Consider the following 21,616-nt stretch of genomic DNA (forward strand, 5'->3'; position numbering starts at 1 on the left):
ACTGCGCTTGGATTTTTGGGTGAACTGTTCCTTTAAGTATGTAAGTATTGGTTTACAGATATTTCAGAAAATTAAATATGCAATTAAACACTTGTGAAATACTGTCTATAAATCATTTCAGGCTCCAAACCAACAGCTATGTTGGCTCATAATTTGGATTCCACTGGGCATCGACTTGATGTGATTAAAGACACTTCTCCGCCGTCTCCAAACCCATGAGTTACGATCTGAGACAGCAAGGGATGACAGGAGGGCGGGGGACAGAAAACAAGCAAACAATTGTCTGTTTCCCACAGTGAACAGAAACAACGAACACAGTGAGTCTTCCCAACAGTCTTTGCTTTTTATTCTCTTTGTGCTGATCAGTCAGTCGTCTTCACAGTTTTTCAACCATCAGCGTGAGTAACAATAAAAACTAGACTAAAGCAAGATCAGAAACAGGTTGTGCAAGATCTATAGAATGTAGATACATGTTATATACACATGTAGATAATCAGAACAATAACCAATGACAGCTGGAATGGTTTGTAATGGTTTGTATGCAGGGTAACATGAGAATAACAAACAAACGGCGGTGCCTTAAGCATGTGAGTGTGTATGTGACATGCTAGGGTCATCTCAGGTCAAACTGGGAGGAATGGTGGCACATAAACACACACACACACACACACACACACACACACACACAAAGGCTCACAAGGCTCATTGGCACTTGTAGGACGGGCATGCGCGAGGAATGCCAACTCACATGGCCGCCCTCCCGGGTTCGAGGCCAGCAGCCCCGTCTGTTGTGCCAATAGCAGCGGAGCGGCGAGAGGCAGCCAGCGGGCCTGCAGGCCTCCACACCGACAGAGTGACTCACAGTGAAGCTCAGTCAGTCACCGTGAATCCCACAGTGATGTCTGACACACTTCTGTCTCCCTGAAAGTCAAACTGGGATTTTATCTTCTATTTGTTCTATGAGGAGTTGATTTAAATATTTGGTTTACTGGTTAGCAAGTTGGCAGATGTGACATTCACTCAAGTTTAAAGGACAATTTAACCAAAAATTTTAAATGTAGTCATTATCTCCTCCCCCACACGCTGATGGAAAGTCAAGTGAAGTTTAGTAGTCCACAAACCATTTCTTGAGCTTCACAGTAATAAAACAACACTGCGGCATTCTCCTAAACAACTGAAGTAGCTGGGGACTTTTTAAAACATAACAACCCAAAAAACATTAAAAAAAGAGCCCCCCCAGATTGATTTGAAAAGACGTTATTTACACCCTCATCAAGAACTCGATGCTTTTAGCTGAGCAGCTACAGCGAAGATTGGTGGGTGTAAATGGCACGTATTGAAATCAATTTGGGTGTTAACAAGAATTCTGCATTCTCATGGACTACAAAACCTCACTTGACTTTCCATCGGTCTGGAGGTCAGTCCGTAACGACTGAATTCTCATTCTGGATTAATTGTTCCTTTAAAACTTCTGAGGTCAGAAACTACACTACCTATAAAGCTAGACTACATTAACCCCCTCCCTCCTCTACATTACACTTCATATGAGCCCTTTACATCGTGGCTCGGACAACTTCCATGTCAGAAAAACCTGACATACTGTATTTAAACCATCTACAAATGGCATAGTTATAAAGTGTTTCTATGGCAGTTATGTGCTCTGCCAACTAACTGTTAAGCATTCTTGCAAACGGAATAAAAACACTTGACGTGTTGATGGACTTTACATCCTTGACCCCTTCTGTGGACTGGTAACACGTAAAAGCACTAAAATGGAGAATAAATAAAGGGAATCAGAATAAATATTTAGTGATCCAAGGTCTAATTTGGTGGCAGCGGGGCCTTTACAATCAGAGTGTGGTCTTTCACATCATGTTGCACCTCAATAACAGGCTTCACTTTCAGGTTTAGAGTTTCTCTCTGCAGGACACACTCTTGTTACAGCCCCCCACCCAACCCACCCCTGACTAACTCATGCTATGGACTGTTCTTAGTGAAATCTTATCCACAAAGACTTTCTGTGTGTGTGAGAGGGGTTTCCAAATATCTCCCATCATTATAAGGGATAAGAAATTAGACAAGAAGAAGGAGCATTTCAGGAAAAAAACAAACAATGAAATGCAAATTTGCAAGTGCTGATAGTTTCTGGCTGCAGTATCCAAACACAGATAGTTTACGTGTGTGTGTGTGTGTGTGTGTGTGTGTGTGTGTGTGTGTGACTCCAGGCCCCCTCCGCCTGTTGAGTTCGATGTGTTTTGTCGCAGCCTCTGAATCGGGCTAGGCAAAAAACCCAAAATATATGGCTTTTAACATAGCTCTGGTCACATGCCTCGTGCCCCACAGACCCTCCCACCAGCCCACTCTGTCCCAGCTCTGCTCTCCTAATCCTATAAACATTTTCTATGCGCATTCCTTCTTTCTCTCCTCCCTCCAACCTCACCATCCTCCACTTTCTTCCTCACGTTCAGAATCTTTCTCACTACGATCATCTGTCTTTGACCTCAAACATGCCATCAGGCATCCTGCTTTTTCTTCTCTCCTTTTCCTTAAAGTTTCCTACACATCCTATCTCTCATTCTAGCAACATTCTACATGCATTCTAACTTGAGTCTGTAACCAGTGTTAGTACTCGGGGTGTCACGATTCTTCAGATCCACGATTCAATTTTCGATTTAAACATTTATCGGGTCAGACAAAAATGCCATTGTTAGACATCTGGATTTGAAAAGATCAACAGATTCAACACAAAGGTGTAACGCAATTCTCTAAATCTGTGATTTGATGGTGCTTTCAGTCACACATTTTTACATTTTTAAACAGCCCTTTTTTTTTAACCACAGATGACTATGCCATTGTTGAACTACTGCATCTGGATTTGTAAAAAAATACACATCATTGGGTTCCTGCCCAAAAAACTGTTGAAAAAATAAGGCTACTTTACAGCTTGACTTTATCCTGTTGGATTTCTGGAGGTTAGGGTAAGGCAAAATCAAATAGAATTGAACAGAAATAAAGTTTCCAGAGTTCAACAAAGGATGCCTGATTCATAGGTAAAATTATTGCCAAATGGCTGATATGAGCCTATGAGAAATATATTGATATTGGCGTATATACTGTGGGATTTTTAGAGAGAGATTATAATGTGGAAAATGGTTGGAGAGAGGAAAAAAATACTTGGAGAATCAACAATCCTGAGTTTGATTTTCAATTTAGAATACAAATCGTGACACCCCTAGTTAGTACATTAATTCTAACTTCTTTGTTAGATCCAAACTTTGGTGTAAGACACATAACAAACCTTTCAGAGCTGGTCAGCGAGCCGCAGCAAGGCAGAGGTTGTAGATCCTGTAATTAGCTCTCACCTCAAGGGGCACCGGGGTTAAACACACAACTCAACAGATAGACGGGGGCACCAGAGTCTTGGTACAGACAGAAGCTCATACTGTAGCTCTGACGCTGACTGATCTGTGAGTCCTGGTCCTCCAGGAAGAGCAACCCCCCCCACGCCATTTTCTCCCACTTTACACCAGCACAGGCCCGGGCTGGTTTCAGAAACATCTGGAACTGTTCTCTGTGGCAGCTCTGTGGGGAACATGGAGGCATTCCTGCTCCCACAGAATGTAGAGGGAGGGAGGAGGGGGGGGGTCACATAAACTGCAGTAAACGGCAACTGCAGCAGAAGGAAAGAAGAGGAAGAAAAATGGGTCCAGTCCACCTATAGTCTTCATCTGGTGCCACCTGGTCTGTGGCATTTAAATTGGGGAAGTTCCAACACAACACGCTCCTTCATGCCTGGAGGGGGCTATACAGTGGGGCCCAGTGCATTTCCCCATTTTGTATTCTTCAAATGAGGTAGGACAAGTCACTTGTTCAACCCTCTGAAGTTCCACAGGTTCAGTCTTGCTGGCAGGAACGACGTCCAAAGCGGAGAAAACAACATCAGGCGGGGGCTCAGAGCAGAGAGCATGGGGGACGTTGGAGGAGAGGAGAGGTCCACACATATAGAACCAGGCCTTCCTGTCAGTCACTTCTCCAGCAGCTGCTTCCTCTGCTGCTCCCACAGAGCCTCCAGGTGGTCTGCCCTCTTCAGGGCAGCCTATCAGGGGACAGAAAGTTGTTTATACATGCTGTCGATCATCTTTCCCCAACTGTGTTTAATTTTCTTACTGATCATGGCCTGTGAGAAAGACGCTCTTCAGGCCTCTCACCTCATGCTGCTTCCGGAGACTGTTGACAGTTTCTTCCTTCTTCAAGATGGCCGCCTTCACTCTGGCAAATCACAGAAAAGACGACATTAAATAGGGGCCTTTTTTTTTTTTTTAATGAATTAGTTTAGTTTAGTTTTTTTGACTTCCCATCTACAAACACCAAGCAGGGACTGAATTTGTGACTAGCACGTATTTGCAACATCGATTGATTTTCAGCATTAATGAATTAATCAATTAGTTTAAAATTGGGAGGGTACAATAGAGCTCTGTTGTTGTCCAAAAACTTTAAACACACATCAGTGACTGCAACCACACTCTTGCACTGAGTGACCTTCATCACCATAAGCACTGTAATCTATTTCGACTCAATCCCACACACACCATCCAGCTGCCCCAAATACTCACTAAAACACCAAAAGTGTGTTAATCCGTATCTGAAAATAGTCCGAGACAAATGTACTATTTCCTCCTGTTCGATTAACTTTTGCAAAAGATTACAGTGACCAGCTGTTTTAGGAATTTACTGCAACCCCCGCCCCCCGCCCCTTTTTTTAAGGCCTTCTTTAAAGATTGTCCCGGACAGCGGACAGGGAAGCCAGAGCGTATTTAGAGACCTAACACATTGTACATTTTTGTCTTATGGCAAAAAAAAGACAAAAAGTTCTTAAATGTCTTGTTTTGTCCACAACCCAAAGGTCTTCAGTTTACTGTCATAATAAACCAGAAACTGTTCACATCTAAGAAGTTAGATTCAGAGTATCTGGCCCCTTTTTCTTTAAAAAAATTTGATGATTTCAAAGACATTGGTATGAGATGGCGATTAATTCAGTAGTTGACAACTAATCAATTAATAGCTGCAGCTCTAGATTGGAGCCTTTCCACTGATGCAAATCAATGCCAGTGGTTTTATAATGAGATTTATAACATCAAACAACATCACACACATATAGTGTAGATGTCATATAAACTGCTCATATAAAAAGGGAGACAGAAAAGCCACACTGACTCCCACATTGACAATAATCAGGTCATCTTCAGAATAGCTCCAACACTCCTTACTCCTCAGATTTCTCTTCTTTGAGAAATTGGCAAAGCAGGTGCCTAGTGGACCACTCAACTTTCCACCTTTTATTAATGTTGAAACACAGGTTTAAAACATGTGCCAGGATTCCATTTCACACCTTGAACAGAACAGACTGTAAAGAGCCAGTTGGCCTCCATTAACTTTTATGTAGTGTAACCCCTTGCCCTCATATGCACAAAGGAGTTTTATATTGCTGATGGCGATTCTCAGATAGTTGTGCTGTGTTACTTCAAAATATGCCAACTGGTGCAATCAGTTCATCAGATCCTTTTTTACAAAAAGGCACAAAGCAAGACTGCCCATTCTCCTCAGATTAGTTATCTGAACCAGATCTCCAATTACAGTTGCAGTAACACACCACCGTACTGGCAAATAGGTGTAAAATGACTTGAAAAAAAAAAGAAGTAATTTTATAACTCCATAGGCTGTCTGTTAGTCTTGCAAAGTGGTTTTACTTCATCTTTATAATTAGATCCAAGAGGTTTAAAATTATCCAGGGGAGACAACTATGTGGATGGATGAAACTGGATAAAACAAATCATTTCAACTAAAACTTTGTTCAGTTCATTTTGTCATCTTACCGTTGATGAACTTCAGCCAACTCCTCCTCCTTCTCCCTGGTGACCCTCTCCACCTCCAGCCGCAGCCTCGCTCGAACTTCTGACACTTCCACCTTCATCCTGCGGTTCTCTTCCTCTGTCAGCACCAGCCGGTCGGCAAACTCTTGCCTGATCACCTCCGCCAGGCTGTGACGCTCATCCGCCAGCTTGTCCCTGGTCTGAAGTTCAAAAGCTGTTTTATTTTTTTGTATGGTGTTGACATTTGAGTTGACTTTAATGTTTTCAGGGACTTGCTCCTTACCTGAGTGATGTCTTTGGTCTCCTGTTCTTTCTGTCTGAGTAGGGCCTGGAGTCTCATCACCTCTGCCTCCATCTCCATCTGCTGCTTCCTCAGCTCTTGTTGTTTCTCAACGGCCGACCTCTCAGAGTGCTCCAGCTCCCTCAGCTCAGACTCATATTTATCCCTCACACGCTTCACCCTATGAATAGTGTCAATCGGTGGTTAGAGCCCATTAAAACTTTTGAAACATTTGGTGAAGCTGAAGAGACATTGTGCAACCAGGATTTGTAAAATATAAGGGAACAATATGTACTTCCAAAATGATTTTCTTGCACAACGGAAATATTTTCACCGTATGAAGATCTATTAAAATGCTATTTTTTGTACTGGCGTAGATGCACGCTTGCTTCTGTGCAGTGAGAGTAGAATCATTTGTCTCAAAACACGGTTATTCTCACCAAAACAATCTCGATGGATAAATAGCACTACAGGTGATAGGAAAAATATGTAATGTAGATTTTTGGCTGAACAGTCCCTTTAAAGGTTAAACATTAGAACTGGGTGTAACTGTTGCCCCACCTGTTGTCAGCCGCCCTCTCACACTCCTCTTTGTCCTTGCTTGTCTCCTCCTCCAGCGTCCAGATGGCGAGCTCGATCTCTTTGTCGCGCTCTCGTCGCAGGTCTTCCTTGAGCTCGCGCTCACGACTCAGCAGCCACACTTCCTGTGGACACAGAAAACACACATGCTGACTGTCTGACTTAACACACACATATCTATAAGATGGGAATATTGGCAAACTTGGCTAACCCAGGTTCAGAAAACATCTGTCGTTTGTTGCTTATTGGTTAATTCTTTACTAAGAACAAATATCTCCACAGTAGAAGTTCCTGCTTGGCTGACTCACAGTTTTAATATTGTCATAAAAACCCTCATTTATTGACCCTGTACTTACTTATTATAGGTGATCCACACCCTGAGGGTTTCATCCACACTACATTTAAGTAGAGTGGAAAGAACCAGTTGATCTTATTTTTCTGCACTCCAGAGAAATGGAAATATGCCACATGCGAACGTCATAACATACTATGGAAAAAGACCATTTATAGCTTAGTTCCTGTTTTTATTTGCTTTTTTCTTTTTTCACTGATAGTCTTGTATCTGAAATAGCTGCACTCAAAACACTAGAAATCTTAGAACAAATATTTACAAGGTATTCTGTGAATGTTGCACTTAACTGTGACCAAAAGAAGAAAGTGGCTCCACAGACTCAGAACAGAATGTCAACAAACCTCTTTTTTCTTGTAGTTTTCTTCCCAGGTCTGCTTTTCGATGTCTAAACGGTCTTGTAACGCCTTCATCTCCAGCTAGTTACACAACAACAAAAACAAAATTCAATGAGCATACAGTGCTCGCACAAACAATCTTAGATATCTGATGGATGTTGTTGGAGGTGCGGATACGAAACAGACTTCTGAGACAACATTTTTGAAGATTGTGTTGAAGTGTGAAAATGAATGATTCTGATTTTATTCGTATCACCTGATGTCTCCTCTCCTGCTCCTCTCTGGTCTTGTCCAGCTCCTCTCTGAGGGCTCGTCCAGCCAGAGAACTGTTGTCCTCCAGCTGCCTCCGCAGGTCCTCCAGCTCAGCACGCTGCCTGAAACAAAAAAACAAAGAAGAACTTTTAAAAAGAGTACATCTCTTTATTCCTCCTTTTGAACCTACCCTCCATAATCGGAAGTGTCTTTACGGGCCAGCCAGTCTTGACCAGAATGCAAATTGTTTGATTTGCTTCTTTTACTATCATCTGAGCAATGTTGCTAAACTTCTGTTTGAGATGATTATTCCCTCGTCTCAATTATTGTAACTCTCTTTTTACTGTCTTGGCAAGGCTTTGATAATTCCATGCTTACAAGTAGTTCAAAATGTTGGTTTAGGCTCCTGCCTACATTAAAGTGCTACTGCTGCCACATAACACAAGTAGAACTCTGATAGGTTCCCATTCTAAGAAAAATAAAATCTGTAGGGGCGACATATGTCTTAGCTTCACTGCAGATTGTAGGGGAAACAGACTTACGAGTATAAACACTCAGCAGGAGCAGGGTGGTGGGGATTAAAGGAACAGTTCCTCTACTCTGTAATAACCATCTCCTACACTAAAGCTGCTCCAGTAAAAATTCCTCAACATTGTGCCAACATTACCAGACTAGACTGGAGCCAAACCATAACAGAGGACTGAACACATTGAAGTGTTCTTGTGATTTTCCACTGATTCAGTTTCTAATTCTGGAGACTACAGTGAGAGTTTCTGGAGATGTCTCTTTCACGATAGGCAACTCTGAATTATGTTTTCAGATGTTCACTGTGGAATGAGATGGACAGGTGACCTTTGACCTCACCTTGCAGCCAGCTGAGCCAGCCTCTCTTTCTCATCTGCCACCTCCTTATAGAGACGCCTCCTCTGCTGCTGCAAAGACAGCTCCTCCTCCTGAAGCTGCTTCTCATATCTGATACATAAACAAAGACACACACATAAACACACCTGAATGTGACTGTACACAGGCTGCTAAAATGTACATAAACACTACAATTCTTACAAACTGGCAGAGCAAACACACATGTGACTGATTAATGAAACACATGCTAGCAGCCTTTAATCCAACAGACTCATTAACACAATGGAACAAGATCATTCTTCATGTACTATGGACACAAGAAAAATGTCATCTCTGTCTCTCTTTGGGTCATGCTGCCCTCTTGCCAGTACAGGCAGCATAATGTCCTTGATCTAGAAATAGTCATGAGGTGGATGTTGAATAAACTGTGAAGACTCAAAGACATCTTTCTCCAGTTTAAATACATTAAGCACTATACAGGCTGCTTGGTTTGTACTAAGACCTTTATTTTTGAAACTGTTTTCTGTTTAGTTTAGATTGGGTGTTTTTCACTTTTTATTCTTGCTGCCATCAACAGTAGGGTCTTGTACATTTTAATTTGGTCATGATTTTTATCCTATTTTTCAGTCTTAACATTCTATCTAAGCACTAAATTTAAATTTAAAATAATTAGGATAGTTTACAGCAACAGCTTGACTTTAATCCTGGTGGCTTCGTGCAGGTTAGTGTTTGGCACCTTCAAATAATATTCAATTAAAATAAAGATTTTAAAGTTCAACAAAAAATACCAGCCTTCAGGGACTCAACAATAAAGACCAAACAATACAAGTTCAGTTTGTTACAAATCAATAAAAGATCTCTGGAAAAGAAACCAAACCAAACACCTCCTTCAGCCAAGCGGATTGGGATAAGTGCAGGCTAATGGTAAGCTAGCGTTGTCTAACATGTTTTAGTTTGTTTTAAATATATTTTGGACATGCGCAAGTAGGCAATTTTAAAGGAAAACGAATCTTTGGAGAATCACCACTCCTGCTGTTGTATGTAGCACTGAAAGCTCATTATTATTAATACATCTATTTAATTATTAAAATCATGACACCCCTAATCTACAGTGTTTATTGGTGCATTTTTGTGTGCAGCGCTTGCATACTCATAGTGTCTTTGAAATAAACAATTATCAATGAATTTAAACAAAATAAGAAAAATATATGGACTTAAGTACAGTATAGTGATGCCTGATGGTGATGTGACAGCCTACCTCTGTTTGGCCAGCTCCCTCTCTCTCTGACACTGCTCCTCCTTCTCCCTCTCCAGCTGTTGCCGGAGCTCCTCACACTGGCGAACATAACGCTGAGCCGCCCGGTCATCCGCCTGCAGCAGCTCTGCCTCGTGAAGTGTCCGCAGCTTCTTCAGCTCCTGTTTGTGCTTCGAAATCAGCTTCTGGATCTCTGGCTCCAGACCTGAGGGAGGCGGAGAAGGAACAAAAAACAGTTAATATTCTGCAGCAAGTCAAGGCCTGCAAAATGATTTTAGCTGGGATGAATAGTACGGGATGAGTCATGTTTATTGAAATGAAGTCTGGATATCCATCAGTCAAATTACAGTTGGGCAAGAGGTTTATTTGAGCTTTTAGTATCTGTGACAGAGATCACTGATCAAAGAAGTACACACAATTGTGGTTTCTTAAGCCCTGTGACTGTACAAACACCTCATCAACAGTGGCTCAACCTACTGACTTTCCATTGAATCTGCTCATTACTAGCAGGAAACAGAGGAACAACATGGTAAGTTACTGGAAACAGAACTGTACCTCTTTGTTCTTGCTGCCTTTAAAAAGCCAGATAACGCAAATCTAGCACCTAGCTATGGTGTCATGATGATTTTAAAATATTTTGTTGAATTATTAATCCAGTGTCTGTACAAACAACATTTCATACATCTAACAGATACAATGCAGAATGCATGTTTAGCTCAACAGCATCCTTACAGCAGCTGACATGAGCACTGACAGGATGCTGAAGTCCTGTCAGCTGAAACATTTAAAGACATATCATTAATCAGTTATCGAAGCAGATGTCTTTTCTTAGATATAACTGTTTTGTTAGATATTACTGTTTAACCTGATGTGTACAAACCCCTGACTTCCCTAAAAACAGTCTTTCATTATCAAGTCTTCTGTATGTTTGGCTTCATTAAACAGTCTTATCAAACACACAAAAATCCCAATATGACCGGACGCAGGGCAGTTACGCCTCAGCTGCCCCACGTAAAGTAAATCACGGATTCACATTGTGTTCTATAACAATAACAAAGAAAAGTTGCCTGTGACAACATTATGCCACAATGCTGCTACAGGATTCGTTTCATCTGCACACTAGAGTATTTTGATAAGAGCGAACAGAAAAAGTTGCGGCAAAGCAGAGTGGATTTACTCAGGATTTACATTACACACATTTGCTTGTTTATGCCCAGATCTTAACAGAGCTTTGGTAAAGATGTTTTAATCTCGGGTTTCCGCTCTGAGGTGAGGCTCTGTTTACCTTTGACAGTGATCTCTTTAATCTTCTTGGTTTTCTCGTCAATCCATTTCTCCCGCCGGATCTTCTCTGTGGCGCTCATTAGCTCTTTTAACTTCTTGATTTCCTGTGGAGGGAAGGGGGTGAAGGAGAAAAGAGGGTAAAATATGGTGGTTTTGTGTCATAGTGTGGTGACACCGTAGGGATGAGGACTGTAGATACACTAGCAGCAGGTTATTTGTCTTATTTAAAGCAAAGAAGGTATTTCATTGGGGGAAAAATCTTAGGAGGAGGAGGGTACAAACTAATTTTGGGAGAAAATAAACCTGATAAAAGAAAGCAAAGTAAACTTTATATCTAAATCTAGTGATAACTGAAAAAAGACTGAGGAGACTCACATGCAGACAGACTGTCCAACAGAAGTGGAGAGGGACAGACAAATGAATGGAAAAATTAACGGTAGAATGAGAGAGATGAATGTGCCAAGGATGACTGCGTTAGAGGAGAAAAAAAAAGTTACCTCGCACAAGGGACCCAGAATTTGCCACACCTAAAAGCCAGGAAAAAACAGATATATAGACAAGGACAGAGAAAGATAGTGAAGAAGAAGAAGAGAAGGGGAAAACAGAGAAAAGACAATTAAACAAAAGCAGCACTGCAAGAAAGCAAGGTACAGAAGATGATTACACAAGAAGCAAAGCAGAAGCAGAGAGGCAGAAGTTTTTTGCAGTGAAAACTTCAGGGAAACATTAGACGGTTATTGGCGTCACCTCACCATTTCATGCTGCTCCTGCATTTGTGCGATCTTCTTGGTGTACTTTTGGTCGACCTGCTTCAGTTCTCCCACCACTCCTTCACAGCGCTCACTCAAAGCCTTTTTGTCATTGATCAGCTGCAGAGAGACAGACCACATCTTAGACCATAAGGGAAACATACCACATCAAGATATCCAAAATATATCCAAAATCAAATCCAATATATACTTAAGTATCACAACAACGATATAATACTGACATCGCTCAGCACTACACTGCAGTACGTATGTAGACCTACCTGGTCAATGAATGTGAGATGTCTCTGGATGGTGGCTTCATATTGTTCCTTCTGGAGCTGGAAGTTTCTGTTCAGCTCTTTCTCGGTTTCCTTCACATGTCTCATTGTCAGCTCCCTCTGTTGGGCCTGATGGAAAAGAGAGGAGACAGAGAAGATAAACATACCTGAGGTCAAGGAATCTGCATAAGCTAACGAGACCAAACACCCCACAATACTGTAATGTGTGCCTTTCTCTCACCAGTGCAGTCTGCAGCATGTTCACAGTGCGTTTCTTCTCCTCCAGCTCTAGCTTGATTCTCATCATGGAGCTGGTGACCTCAGCAGCAGTGGCAGACACCTGTTCCACTCCAACCAGCTCCTCCTCTGACAACACAGCCTGAGATCACACAGGAAAAATTCAACAATTAGACGACACAACAACAGGATTAACCTGATCTGACCACAGATGACTATTTTGGTTGACTGGCTTATAAACCATCCAGCTCCAATTTTAATTAATATATTTTCCAGACTGGCTATATGAGCCTCACTATTTACTGGAAAGTATCATCATAATATTTAAACACATGTAAAGGCTGTCTGAATCAAATACAAAAACAGGCAATTATTGGAATGGGAACCAAACTGGTCATTAAACAGACAAAGAAAATAAAAATGCATGGGCTCCAGTTGCTGACCTCTCTGTGTGACCCTGAAGTAACTGAGCGTGGCCTCTCTTGTTCTGACTTCTCCATCTCATCCAGGAAGCTCATGATGCTCTGCAGCTTGGCCTCGGAGAGAAGGGCGCCTCCGTCTGGCAGTGCAGGGTGGTGACTCAGCTGGCCGTGACGCTCCAGGTTGTCGGTGGTCAGAGAGTTAGAGTCTCCGTCCTTTAGTGAGAGACACAGTAATGAAATTATTTTGCTTAATACAAAAATACTGCGTAACACAACATTATTTATACTTTAGATGATAGACATGTGGCACTGAGGAAGTCTCACCTCATCTATCCAGGCATATTTCTCTTTGTGGTAACACTTTGGCTGTGACAGCCTCTCTGGCTCCTCCTCTAACAGCTTCAGGGTGTCCAGCAACTCGTTCAAGGTGGTTTTCGATTGAGCTCTGCTGGACAAAGCTCCCTGCCGCTGGTCCTCCACACTCACTGACCTCTGCAGGATCTCCTGAAGCACGGACAAAACAAACACACTCATAAAAGGACCAAAGAGCTGCTTGACTGCCATAACTGCTTTTAAAGTCTAATGATGGATTACGGATCAGTGATTTTAAAGTGCTGTTGAACATTTCTTAACCACCTACCTGAGAACACTGGGAGCCTCTGCAATTCGACAAAGCTGGGGAAACAGCTCTGAAGCTGGAGAGTTCACCCAACTCAGCCACAATATTCAAATTGGAGTCTGTGGAGACATTAAACCAGCAAAGTCATTACAGAGTTTCCATGTTTAAGAAAAATTAACACCCTTGTTTGAGCTGAAATATTAACTGTAGCTGCTACGTTAAAAGTGTCCCCTGGACTGTGCGTTGGCGGTGCAAATAACGTCTCTTCAAATTAATCTGGGATCTCTAGGTTTCCAGAGACCTGAATTACACCATATGAGTTTATGTAGACATTAATTTTTTTTCAGTTGTTTTATACACATTCTAAAACAAGTCCCCAGCTACTTCAGTTGTTTAGGAGAAGGCTGCAACGCTGTCTTACTGTGACGCTCCAGAAATGTTTTGTGGGCTTTGACACTACACCTGACTTTCCATCAGCATGGAGGTGAGGAGATAATGACTGAATTTTTATTTTTGGGTGAACATTTTCTTAAAAAAGGCTGGATATGCGATGCTTTTGGTTTTCATGATGTAATTCTACAGAGACATGCTGTTTGTACCTGTGTTTTTTGCCTTAACATCTGTGGGTGACATTGGGCTGTTGTTGCTCGGTGAGGCTGGACTTTTGTTGAGCGGGGAAATTCTTGGCGTTTTTCTGCGTCCGACCACACCTGACTGTCTCTTGTTTTCCAGCTCCACCTCAGCTGCATGCTGAACCTGTGCAGCCCGCTGGGCTCTTTTCTGCTGCAGCTCCTGCAAAACACCACCAGGGGGAAACATAAGATAATCAAGAGAACCAAACTTGGTCACTTTAAAAACAGTGCTTTAACGCTGGATTAGGGTTTTCAGTAAGGTACCCACATCAGATGTGTTTTCCTGGGCGGCAGCGAGGCGGGCCAGACGAGCTTTCTCTTTACGAATCAGTTTCCTGTCATTCTCCTGATGCTGCTCCAAGCAGATGTCCACCTGCCCTCTTTCCTCCTGATCCTGCAAAGGGGGAAAGAGAGAAAGGATGAAGTTAATGTCAGGAGGAAAGGAGAAAGAATGAAGGAAGTGAGGAGGTTGCAGAGTGATTTACCTGAGAACACTGAGAGCCTCTGTTATTAGACAAAGCTGGAGAAATGGCTCTGAAAGTCAGCTCACTGAAATCCGCCACAACATTCAAATTGGAGTCTGTGGAAACGCAAAAAAATCAATACTTTTAGAACAACACATTCCTGATCTAATCTCACAACAAATATGATTCCAAATTAATGACAATGTACTTCAAGTTAAAAGAATGCCGATCACAGACATACACACCTGTGTTCTTAGCTTTCACATCTGTGGGTGACATCGGGCTGTTGTTGCTCGGTGAGGCTGGACCTCTGTTGATCGGAGAAATCCTAGGCGGCTTCTTGCGTCCGACCACACCGGTAGGCCTCACGCTTTCCAGCTCCTCTTCAGCTGTTTGCTGCCCCTCTGCAACCCGCTGGGCTCTTTTCTGCTGCAGCTCCTGTAATATACCAGCAGGGGGAGACATTATTAAGTGTTGCAATTAAGGGACAGCGTTAACAAACAGGCTTGATTCAAATGTTTGTGTACCGGGGTACATGTCATAAAGCATTAAAAGGGGTTTCAAGCACAAGATGTAAGAATAAGATTTGGATCCAAATGTAGGTTACTGTGTCAACTCAACATATACTTTGATTTACAGTGGGTTTTGGCCTGAGATGAGATGTCTTTGTTTTGGTTCAGTTTGCAGTGTTGCTATACAGATGCTTGTCTGTTGGTCTTTTTACTTTGTTCTGAAAAGCCTCAAGAGTAGTTTCACAGATGAGAAACTCCACTTCAGGACTAAAGTTTATTTAAAGAAATCCTTTGTGATGATTTTCAAGATGTGGGCTTTCTTAGGGCTGAACAATATATAAAAAATAGAAAACCATTTTGCAATTATTTTGCGCATGTGCGCACCTGGATGGCAGCGAGGCGGGCCAGACGAGCTTTCTCTTCGCGAATCCTTTTTCTATCGTCGTCCTTCTTCTGTTGCTGCTCCAGGTGACTGTCCTCTTCTGTTCTCTCCTCCCACTCCTAGAAGGGAAAGGCAGGGATAGTGTTAATGCAGCAGCAATAGAAAGAGAGAAAGATAAAAACCAGTTTAGGCCATGGAGAATGAGAGGCAGCCTGAGGACAGATGGACACCTTTCTTTTACTGGAAAGGACGTGTTTGAGAGCAGCCTGGTTAGCGTGTTGTCTCTTCGCATGGTGTCTGTACCAGCGTTGGATAGTGAGGGCTGCCTGGTTCACCTGCTGAATGAACCTTGAAAAACACAAAGAAATATGAGTCACAAAACAACTGACAGAAGAACATCAACTGAACATGAAGACAGCCATCTCTAACTGTTTCTTAGGTCTGACCTTTCGGCCTCCTCCTCAGTGACCTCCCTCCTTCGAGACAGGACAGGGCTGCCGCGCTGGGCCGACACTGGAGATCTGTTGTTGGATGTGGGGGAGACTGAAGAGAAATTCTTCTGAGACTTAGTCAGGGAGCCGTTCTCTAGTGACACCTCGTCGTTTGCTGTGGCCTTCAGGATGTTACTGAAATAAAAATAAGATTGGAAATGTCACTAAGTCCCTAAATATTAGAACTCAACTGAGATGAGTTTTACTGAAGATGATACAACATGATAGTGATTTTGAAGGCAGCCAACAATGACTGGCTGATGTAAATATATCAGTCTATTTCACTGTCTTTGACCTAGTAAAACCTCTAACCCATATCAGGCGAGCAGATATGTTAATTTCTAGACATACTTAAAGGACGGCTTCTGGTTGGAGCTCTTAGGTGTGAGTGGTTTGTCAGAGTAGTTGTTGTGTAGGATGGTGGTGACAGAGTTTCCCACAGCTCCCTTGTTGCTCCTGGGGAAAAAAACATAAAGGCTCAATGACACTTCTGACTTGTAAACTAAGCAAACCTCAAGTGTTTATGATCAATTTGTGTGAAGTATTGAGAATGCCATAGCCTGCATTTTCACCTCACCCCCTTCGAGGCACTACAGTAACTGATACTGTCTTCTTCTCAAACCCTGCCCACACAAATCTTTTTGTGTCACAATTTTCTTGTAAGAAAACCTCTCAGTGTGTGGGCGGAATTCCTGAAGGCAGTATCAGCTGCTGTGATCAACAGGTATGAAACATGAGAAGAAGGTAGAAATCCAGAATGCTGCGGTGCAAGTAGTCACATTGCTGATGTTGGGCTTGTCCCTGCTCTACACGGACTACTGTCTGTGTATGTGTCAGTACAAGTGCTCACTGCCCACCTGTTGTTGGCAGTGAAAGTGGCAGCCAGGGCGATGCCGGGCTCTCGTTTCTTCAGGCTGGTCGGAGAGTCCACGCTGCCAGTGCTGCGGGCGCTCGAGTGCAGGGGGAAAGCTCTGGGCTGGTCGTCCTGAATGGAGGGAAACATGCACTGGTTACACCCTGAACTACTGTCCAATTTGATACCCATAAAACTGAGATCTGTGATGTTTGGACATGTATTAACACTTTTGATAAGCTTGGTCAATGGTATTGGCTATGCCTTTTCACTACTTAGCATAGATAATATGATGATCAGGATTGTTAAACTGAGGCCAAAGTAGCAATACAAACGTCTAAGTCACGAGCTGTGGTTCTGAAAGACACCCGCTGCCACTGCTGTGTCACAATTCAGGGCTGACCCCTGTCTGTGCTAAGACCACTGAGGTCTAATGTCAAAGACTTCTTGGCTGTCTCAAAAATCTAAACTAAGAACCTAAGTTGACCAAGATTTTGCAGGTGTGACTCCAACCCCTTTTCTTAAAAAGCACACTTCCAGTAATGTATATTTACCGTCTTTGTAGTTTTTATTTGTTCTGTTATAGTTATTTTATTTCTCTTATTTACCAAGATGTTCCATGTGGTTCTGTCTGGTGAGGCCTTGCTGAGGCTGGCCAGTTTCTTGCGTCCATCTGTGCTGCTGTCGAACAGGGACAGGTAGTCTTCACTCTGGCCTGGACTGTGAAACACACATAAAGCAGCCACTGGTTAGGGCTGTTGTTTTATATAGAGTAATTCTACAATATACTTTATGCCATCAACCAAAAGGTCACCGAGGGAAACAAAATACACAGTACTATTAGGATTAAAAGGTGGATTTAAGTGGATTTTTGGCTTCTCTCTCTGTCCCTGCTGCCTCTTTCTGCCGTCAGTGGGGAGCTGTTCTCATATTTCGGACACAGACCATTAAACAAGCAAAATAAAACGACAAAAATGCCTGAAAAAGTAGACGCTTTACTCGTCCAATCGCCCAACCTGACTGGAAGAACAAAAGATAAAAAAAAGGATGACTTTTTTTTTCTTTGTAATTTATAGTCTATGTAAACTGACTCTTTACATGGCTAATGTGGTAGCAGTGACCCTAGAAGATTATTTTAAATCAGTTTTTGAGCCGGGGGGAAGGCACATTCTGGGCTCAATTTCCATGAAACAAGGCCCTAGTAGTGCACAACACACAATTAAACAACTCGAAATACAAAGCAGGGACCTTGAGTCGTGCTTTTAGTGGCAGCTTTTGTGATTAAATCTTGTAATGACAGCTGCAGAAACAGGACTCATCCCCTTCTCTTCTCCCCCACAAGTACTGGAATTCAGTATGTGGCAGCTGACCGTCTGCTAGGGGGAACTCCGTTATGGATTCCATGTAAATGCGTGCATACATATGTTGATCCCGGTGGCCTGTCATTCATCCTTCAAATAGCCTTACACACTAGCACCTCCATCATGAGGCACAGATGTAGGGTGACCTCCTGTCTGGCTTGGCCTCCGCTGGTATATGAACTGCAGCCTGCCTGCGCTGTGCAGGCTGATTCTGTCTGGTTATAAATGAGCGTGCAAGTGAGCGTGTGTGTCTTCGGGGGGGTTGAAGCCAGCTGGCTCAGTGAAAAGCTATCTGACAACACTATTCAGGCAGCACATTCCTCTACTTTTCAAGAGAGAGATGCATGGCAGGGAAGAAGCAGTGGAGACGGAGAGGGGTGCTGAGTGACCTACTGACTGCCTTTAGGACTTGGAGAGGGTATTTAGAATGTCTTCAAATTTAAAGCCCCTCTGCTTTGCATCCTCAGAGGCAGTGAGGGGAGGGGTTAGTGGCGGCAGCTGCCGGACAATAGAACCAGAGCGTGCACACACACTTCTCCTTTCACTCGCTCCTGGTGGAGGGGGTAACCTGACCTCAAGGCCCGGGCCCTCCCCCTCTAACCTGGAACAAAGCAAGTTCCTGCACCCCGCGACCCCAGCAACAGCCGCCCAGCTTCCCTCTGCTCTTTATCATGCAGGAGCTGGCGTGCCACAATTCCCATTGTCCAAAGTGCTGGAGCTTCAGGGCTGCCAGCTGTTGCTCACTGAAGAGAAGCACTCTGGTTTTAAAAGCAGAGACTCCACACAGGCTAACTGAGCTACAGAGGCTGTTCCAAGGTATACAAGACTGTCTGACACACATTATCTCAAATACATTCTTTTCTGTCATTTCCAACAACACAGCCTTCATATTTCAGTAGCATGCATGTCACTATAAAGGTCATTTGATGATCTGACTGAATCTTAAGAGCAACTTTGCCCCGGGGCTTTGCAGAGAGCTTGTAACAGCACATACTGTTCTATATGCAGTTTAGTTTGTCAATGTCAGTGATAAGGAATGAGGAAAAAAGTCTCTGAGACATGAGATGGGATACTGATTTTCACTGACATATTTCTGTAAATGTGTTATGAGTTTGGGTGGAACAAAAGACCAATATTGTATTGCTTCCTCTTGTTATGAGAGTATCGAGACACTGGTCACAAATATTTGTATTAATAAATGCATGCACTCTAAACAGATTCCCCTGACAGTTCGCTTTACCAGAGACACTACTAAACTTCTGTAAACTTAATTGACACTTACTGAAAAGAATTTACTGAGCCATAGTCGTACCCATCTTTTAAACATACTGCCAATGAATGTTTTTTTACACTAAAATGATGGTATACATTGATTTGGACACAAACAGTCAGTATGGGTGTTAAAGAGACACTAAGCTTAGACTCTTTATACATTTTTTAATCTGAGTTCATGTCAAATTCTGTGAAACTGACACCACAATGCAGTGAATAAATACATAATTTTTGCAATTTGCGTGCTTCATTAAATGACTCCCTTGCAAAGTAACGCTGATCACAGAATCACTGATGATTCTATTGTTAACATGGCAAATATACTGTGGATTGTATCATATCATAGGTTACTGTGATTCTCACTCCTAGTTACATTAGCATTATATATTATATAGTGTTATTACAGCAGGAGATGTGTATGGATGTGTGTGTTTGTACCTTAAACTGACGTTGGCCTGCTGATTAACCTGAGTGGTGCTGTTGGACCTCCTCAGGTTCTTGATGGAGCGGGAGCTCCCGAAGCTAGCATCGCTCTGTGGATTCAAAAGGCTTGTTATTGAGTTGTAAGATCTGTGTGCAAAATTACACACTCATCAGTATGGAGAATACTGAAGCAAGCAACCTCAGGGACAGTCCTGATTTTTCTCATTCCTGCATCTTGGATAGATTATCTCAACTCATAAATAATCTGCAGTAGAAAAGCACACATGTGGCAGTTACTCACCAGAGTGTTGCGTTTTCCTCTGCTGTCAGTCGCCACAGAAACAGACACAGACCGAGAGAAGTACTTCCCAGGTGATGCACTGCTGGGTCTTTTGGACACAGAGAGCTGGGAGCCGGACAAGCTGAGGTCCAAGGCATCTCCTGAGACACCTGTCGGGATGGATGAAGGGCTGCGTGTTGTATGCATCCTCTGGAAAGCTGGGAGAGAATAAAACAGGCATGGATGTTAGACAGGATAGGCCACACTTGTCACTTCCCTAGAGATTCAGTGGGCACCGCCACAACAACAGAGGAAACAGAAGCCACTTTCCCCTGACTGTTTTGTCTCCCAGGGTAACGATCAACAAAACCACTCACTATTTATACAGCAGCTGGGAAAAGAACTAGTGCAGATGAGTAACGTTAACTAACAGTACTTACATGTATTGGGTGCTGTATGAGGCTTTTAAATGTTCATCGTGTTAGCTACTAACCATGATAGTTCATTGACTATACCCCAAATAAAATGCAATTTTGTTGAGGCTATAAGGCTATACCTGTTAGTAATCACGTTAACACCTTTCAAAAGAAGCTCCCATCAAATATTTGCTTGCTCTTGACAACATATTACCATAGCTGCAACACTGTGGCAGATGTAATATTAGCTCTGTTAGCTAACGTTACCATCTTACCATATACAAATAAGGACTATAAAGCATGGCATTTCTGATACACACTGTTTAAGTGCGTATGAGACAACACTAGAGCTATCATACAGTCGTTAGCCAACTAACGTTAACATAATAATGCTGACAAGTTATATAGCTTATGGTAACCTTACTGTAAGCTAGCACAATTATTGGACCGTTACTAACGGTAACTGTAGGCTTTGATAACGTTACCTTGTTGACTAAACCCAACTGCTGCAAATCGGGATGTTTTGCAGAGTAACGTCATTAGAAGAGGATGACTGACTGATTAAATCAGCGCCTCGGTTAAGACAGTGTTACCGACTATACTCCAATCATTATTAAGTTGTTCGTGAAGAGGATTAAAAACGGTTGGTTTTCAAATGAAGTCTTGTTAAAGCCAGTGTTTCGAGCTAACAGTTAACGTCTTTAACGTGCCTCGCATCAACAACAAAACCATGCTGGTTGCTGAAAAATGCAAGTCGGCGGTAACTACTTACTTCAGATGCTGGGTGGAACCATCGCTGATAAGCTCCAGTACGCTTTCACGGCTTTAATTCCCAACAGAGTCCCCTGATACCCAGCGAAAGCACTCCGTTGACTCAGTGGACAAATACGGGGAACCAAATAACGCGTAACATCATCTCTGTGGTAACAACACGGATAATCTCTGCCCACCGACGTCTGTGATTGGTGGAGAGAGAGCATTGTCTCTTCGTTCGTACATCTGATTGGCTGGGCGCTGCTGTCTGTCTACTGTGCAGCTTCCAAGGGGCGTGTCTCGAGCAACGGTTTGGTTGACTTTGCAAAAATGGCAAAGTGACATTTTTCCAAGTTATCCGTGTTGTTGGGAAAATTCCTCCACAGAAAACAAAGTACCACGTC

At 42.7% G+C, this 21,616-nt stretch overlaps 1 protein-coding gene across 2 annotated transcripts; it reads right to left on the reverse strand.

Annotated features, from left to right (window-relative positions):
* Positions 1–1,591: 1,591 nt before the first annotated feature.
* On the reverse strand, positions 1,592–21,396 carry cep131 (centrosomal protein 131). 2 transcript variants are annotated; one of them, XM_037082314.1, is made up of 30 exons: positions 21,232–21,396; positions 20,065–20,261; positions 19,779–19,873; positions 17,316–17,427; positions 16,712–16,839; positions 16,206–16,310; positions 15,810–15,989; positions 15,594–15,711; positions 15,366–15,482; positions 14,715–14,907; positions 14,491–14,585; positions 14,274–14,399; positions 13,973–14,165; positions 13,395–13,492; positions 13,079–13,258; positions 12,776–12,967; positions 12,337–12,474; positions 12,099–12,224; positions 11,821–11,937; positions 11,566–11,595; positions 11,070–11,172; positions 9,788–9,989; positions 8,533–8,640; positions 7,673–7,790; positions 7,423–7,497; positions 6,712–6,854; positions 6,154–6,331; positions 5,874–6,070; positions 4,209–4,269; positions 1,592–4,096 (listed from the first exon to the last, which is right to left on the reverse strand). In XM_037082314.1, the coding sequence occupies exons 2-30, from the start codon at positions 20,248–20,250 to the stop codon at positions 4,025–4,027; spliced, it is 3,786 nt and encodes a 1,261-aa protein (XP_036938209.1). In that variant the 5' UTR covers positions 20,251–20,261; positions 21,232–21,396; the 3' UTR covers positions 1,592–4,024. The 2 variants fall into 2 exon arrangements, with proteins under 2 accessions (XP_036938209.1, XP_036938210.1); XM_037082315.1 differs by lacking the exon at positions 11,566–11,595 and having other exon boundaries at positions 21,232–21,395.
* Positions 21,397–21,616: the final 220 nt, after the last annotated feature.

The sequence above is a fragment of the Acanthopagrus latus genome, chromosome 20, assembly GCF_904848185.1.
Source record: "Acanthopagrus latus isolate v.2019 chromosome 20, fAcaLat1.1, whole genome shotgun sequence".
NCBI lineage: Eukaryota > Metazoa > Chordata > Actinopteri > Spariformes > Sparidae > Acanthopagrus > Acanthopagrus latus.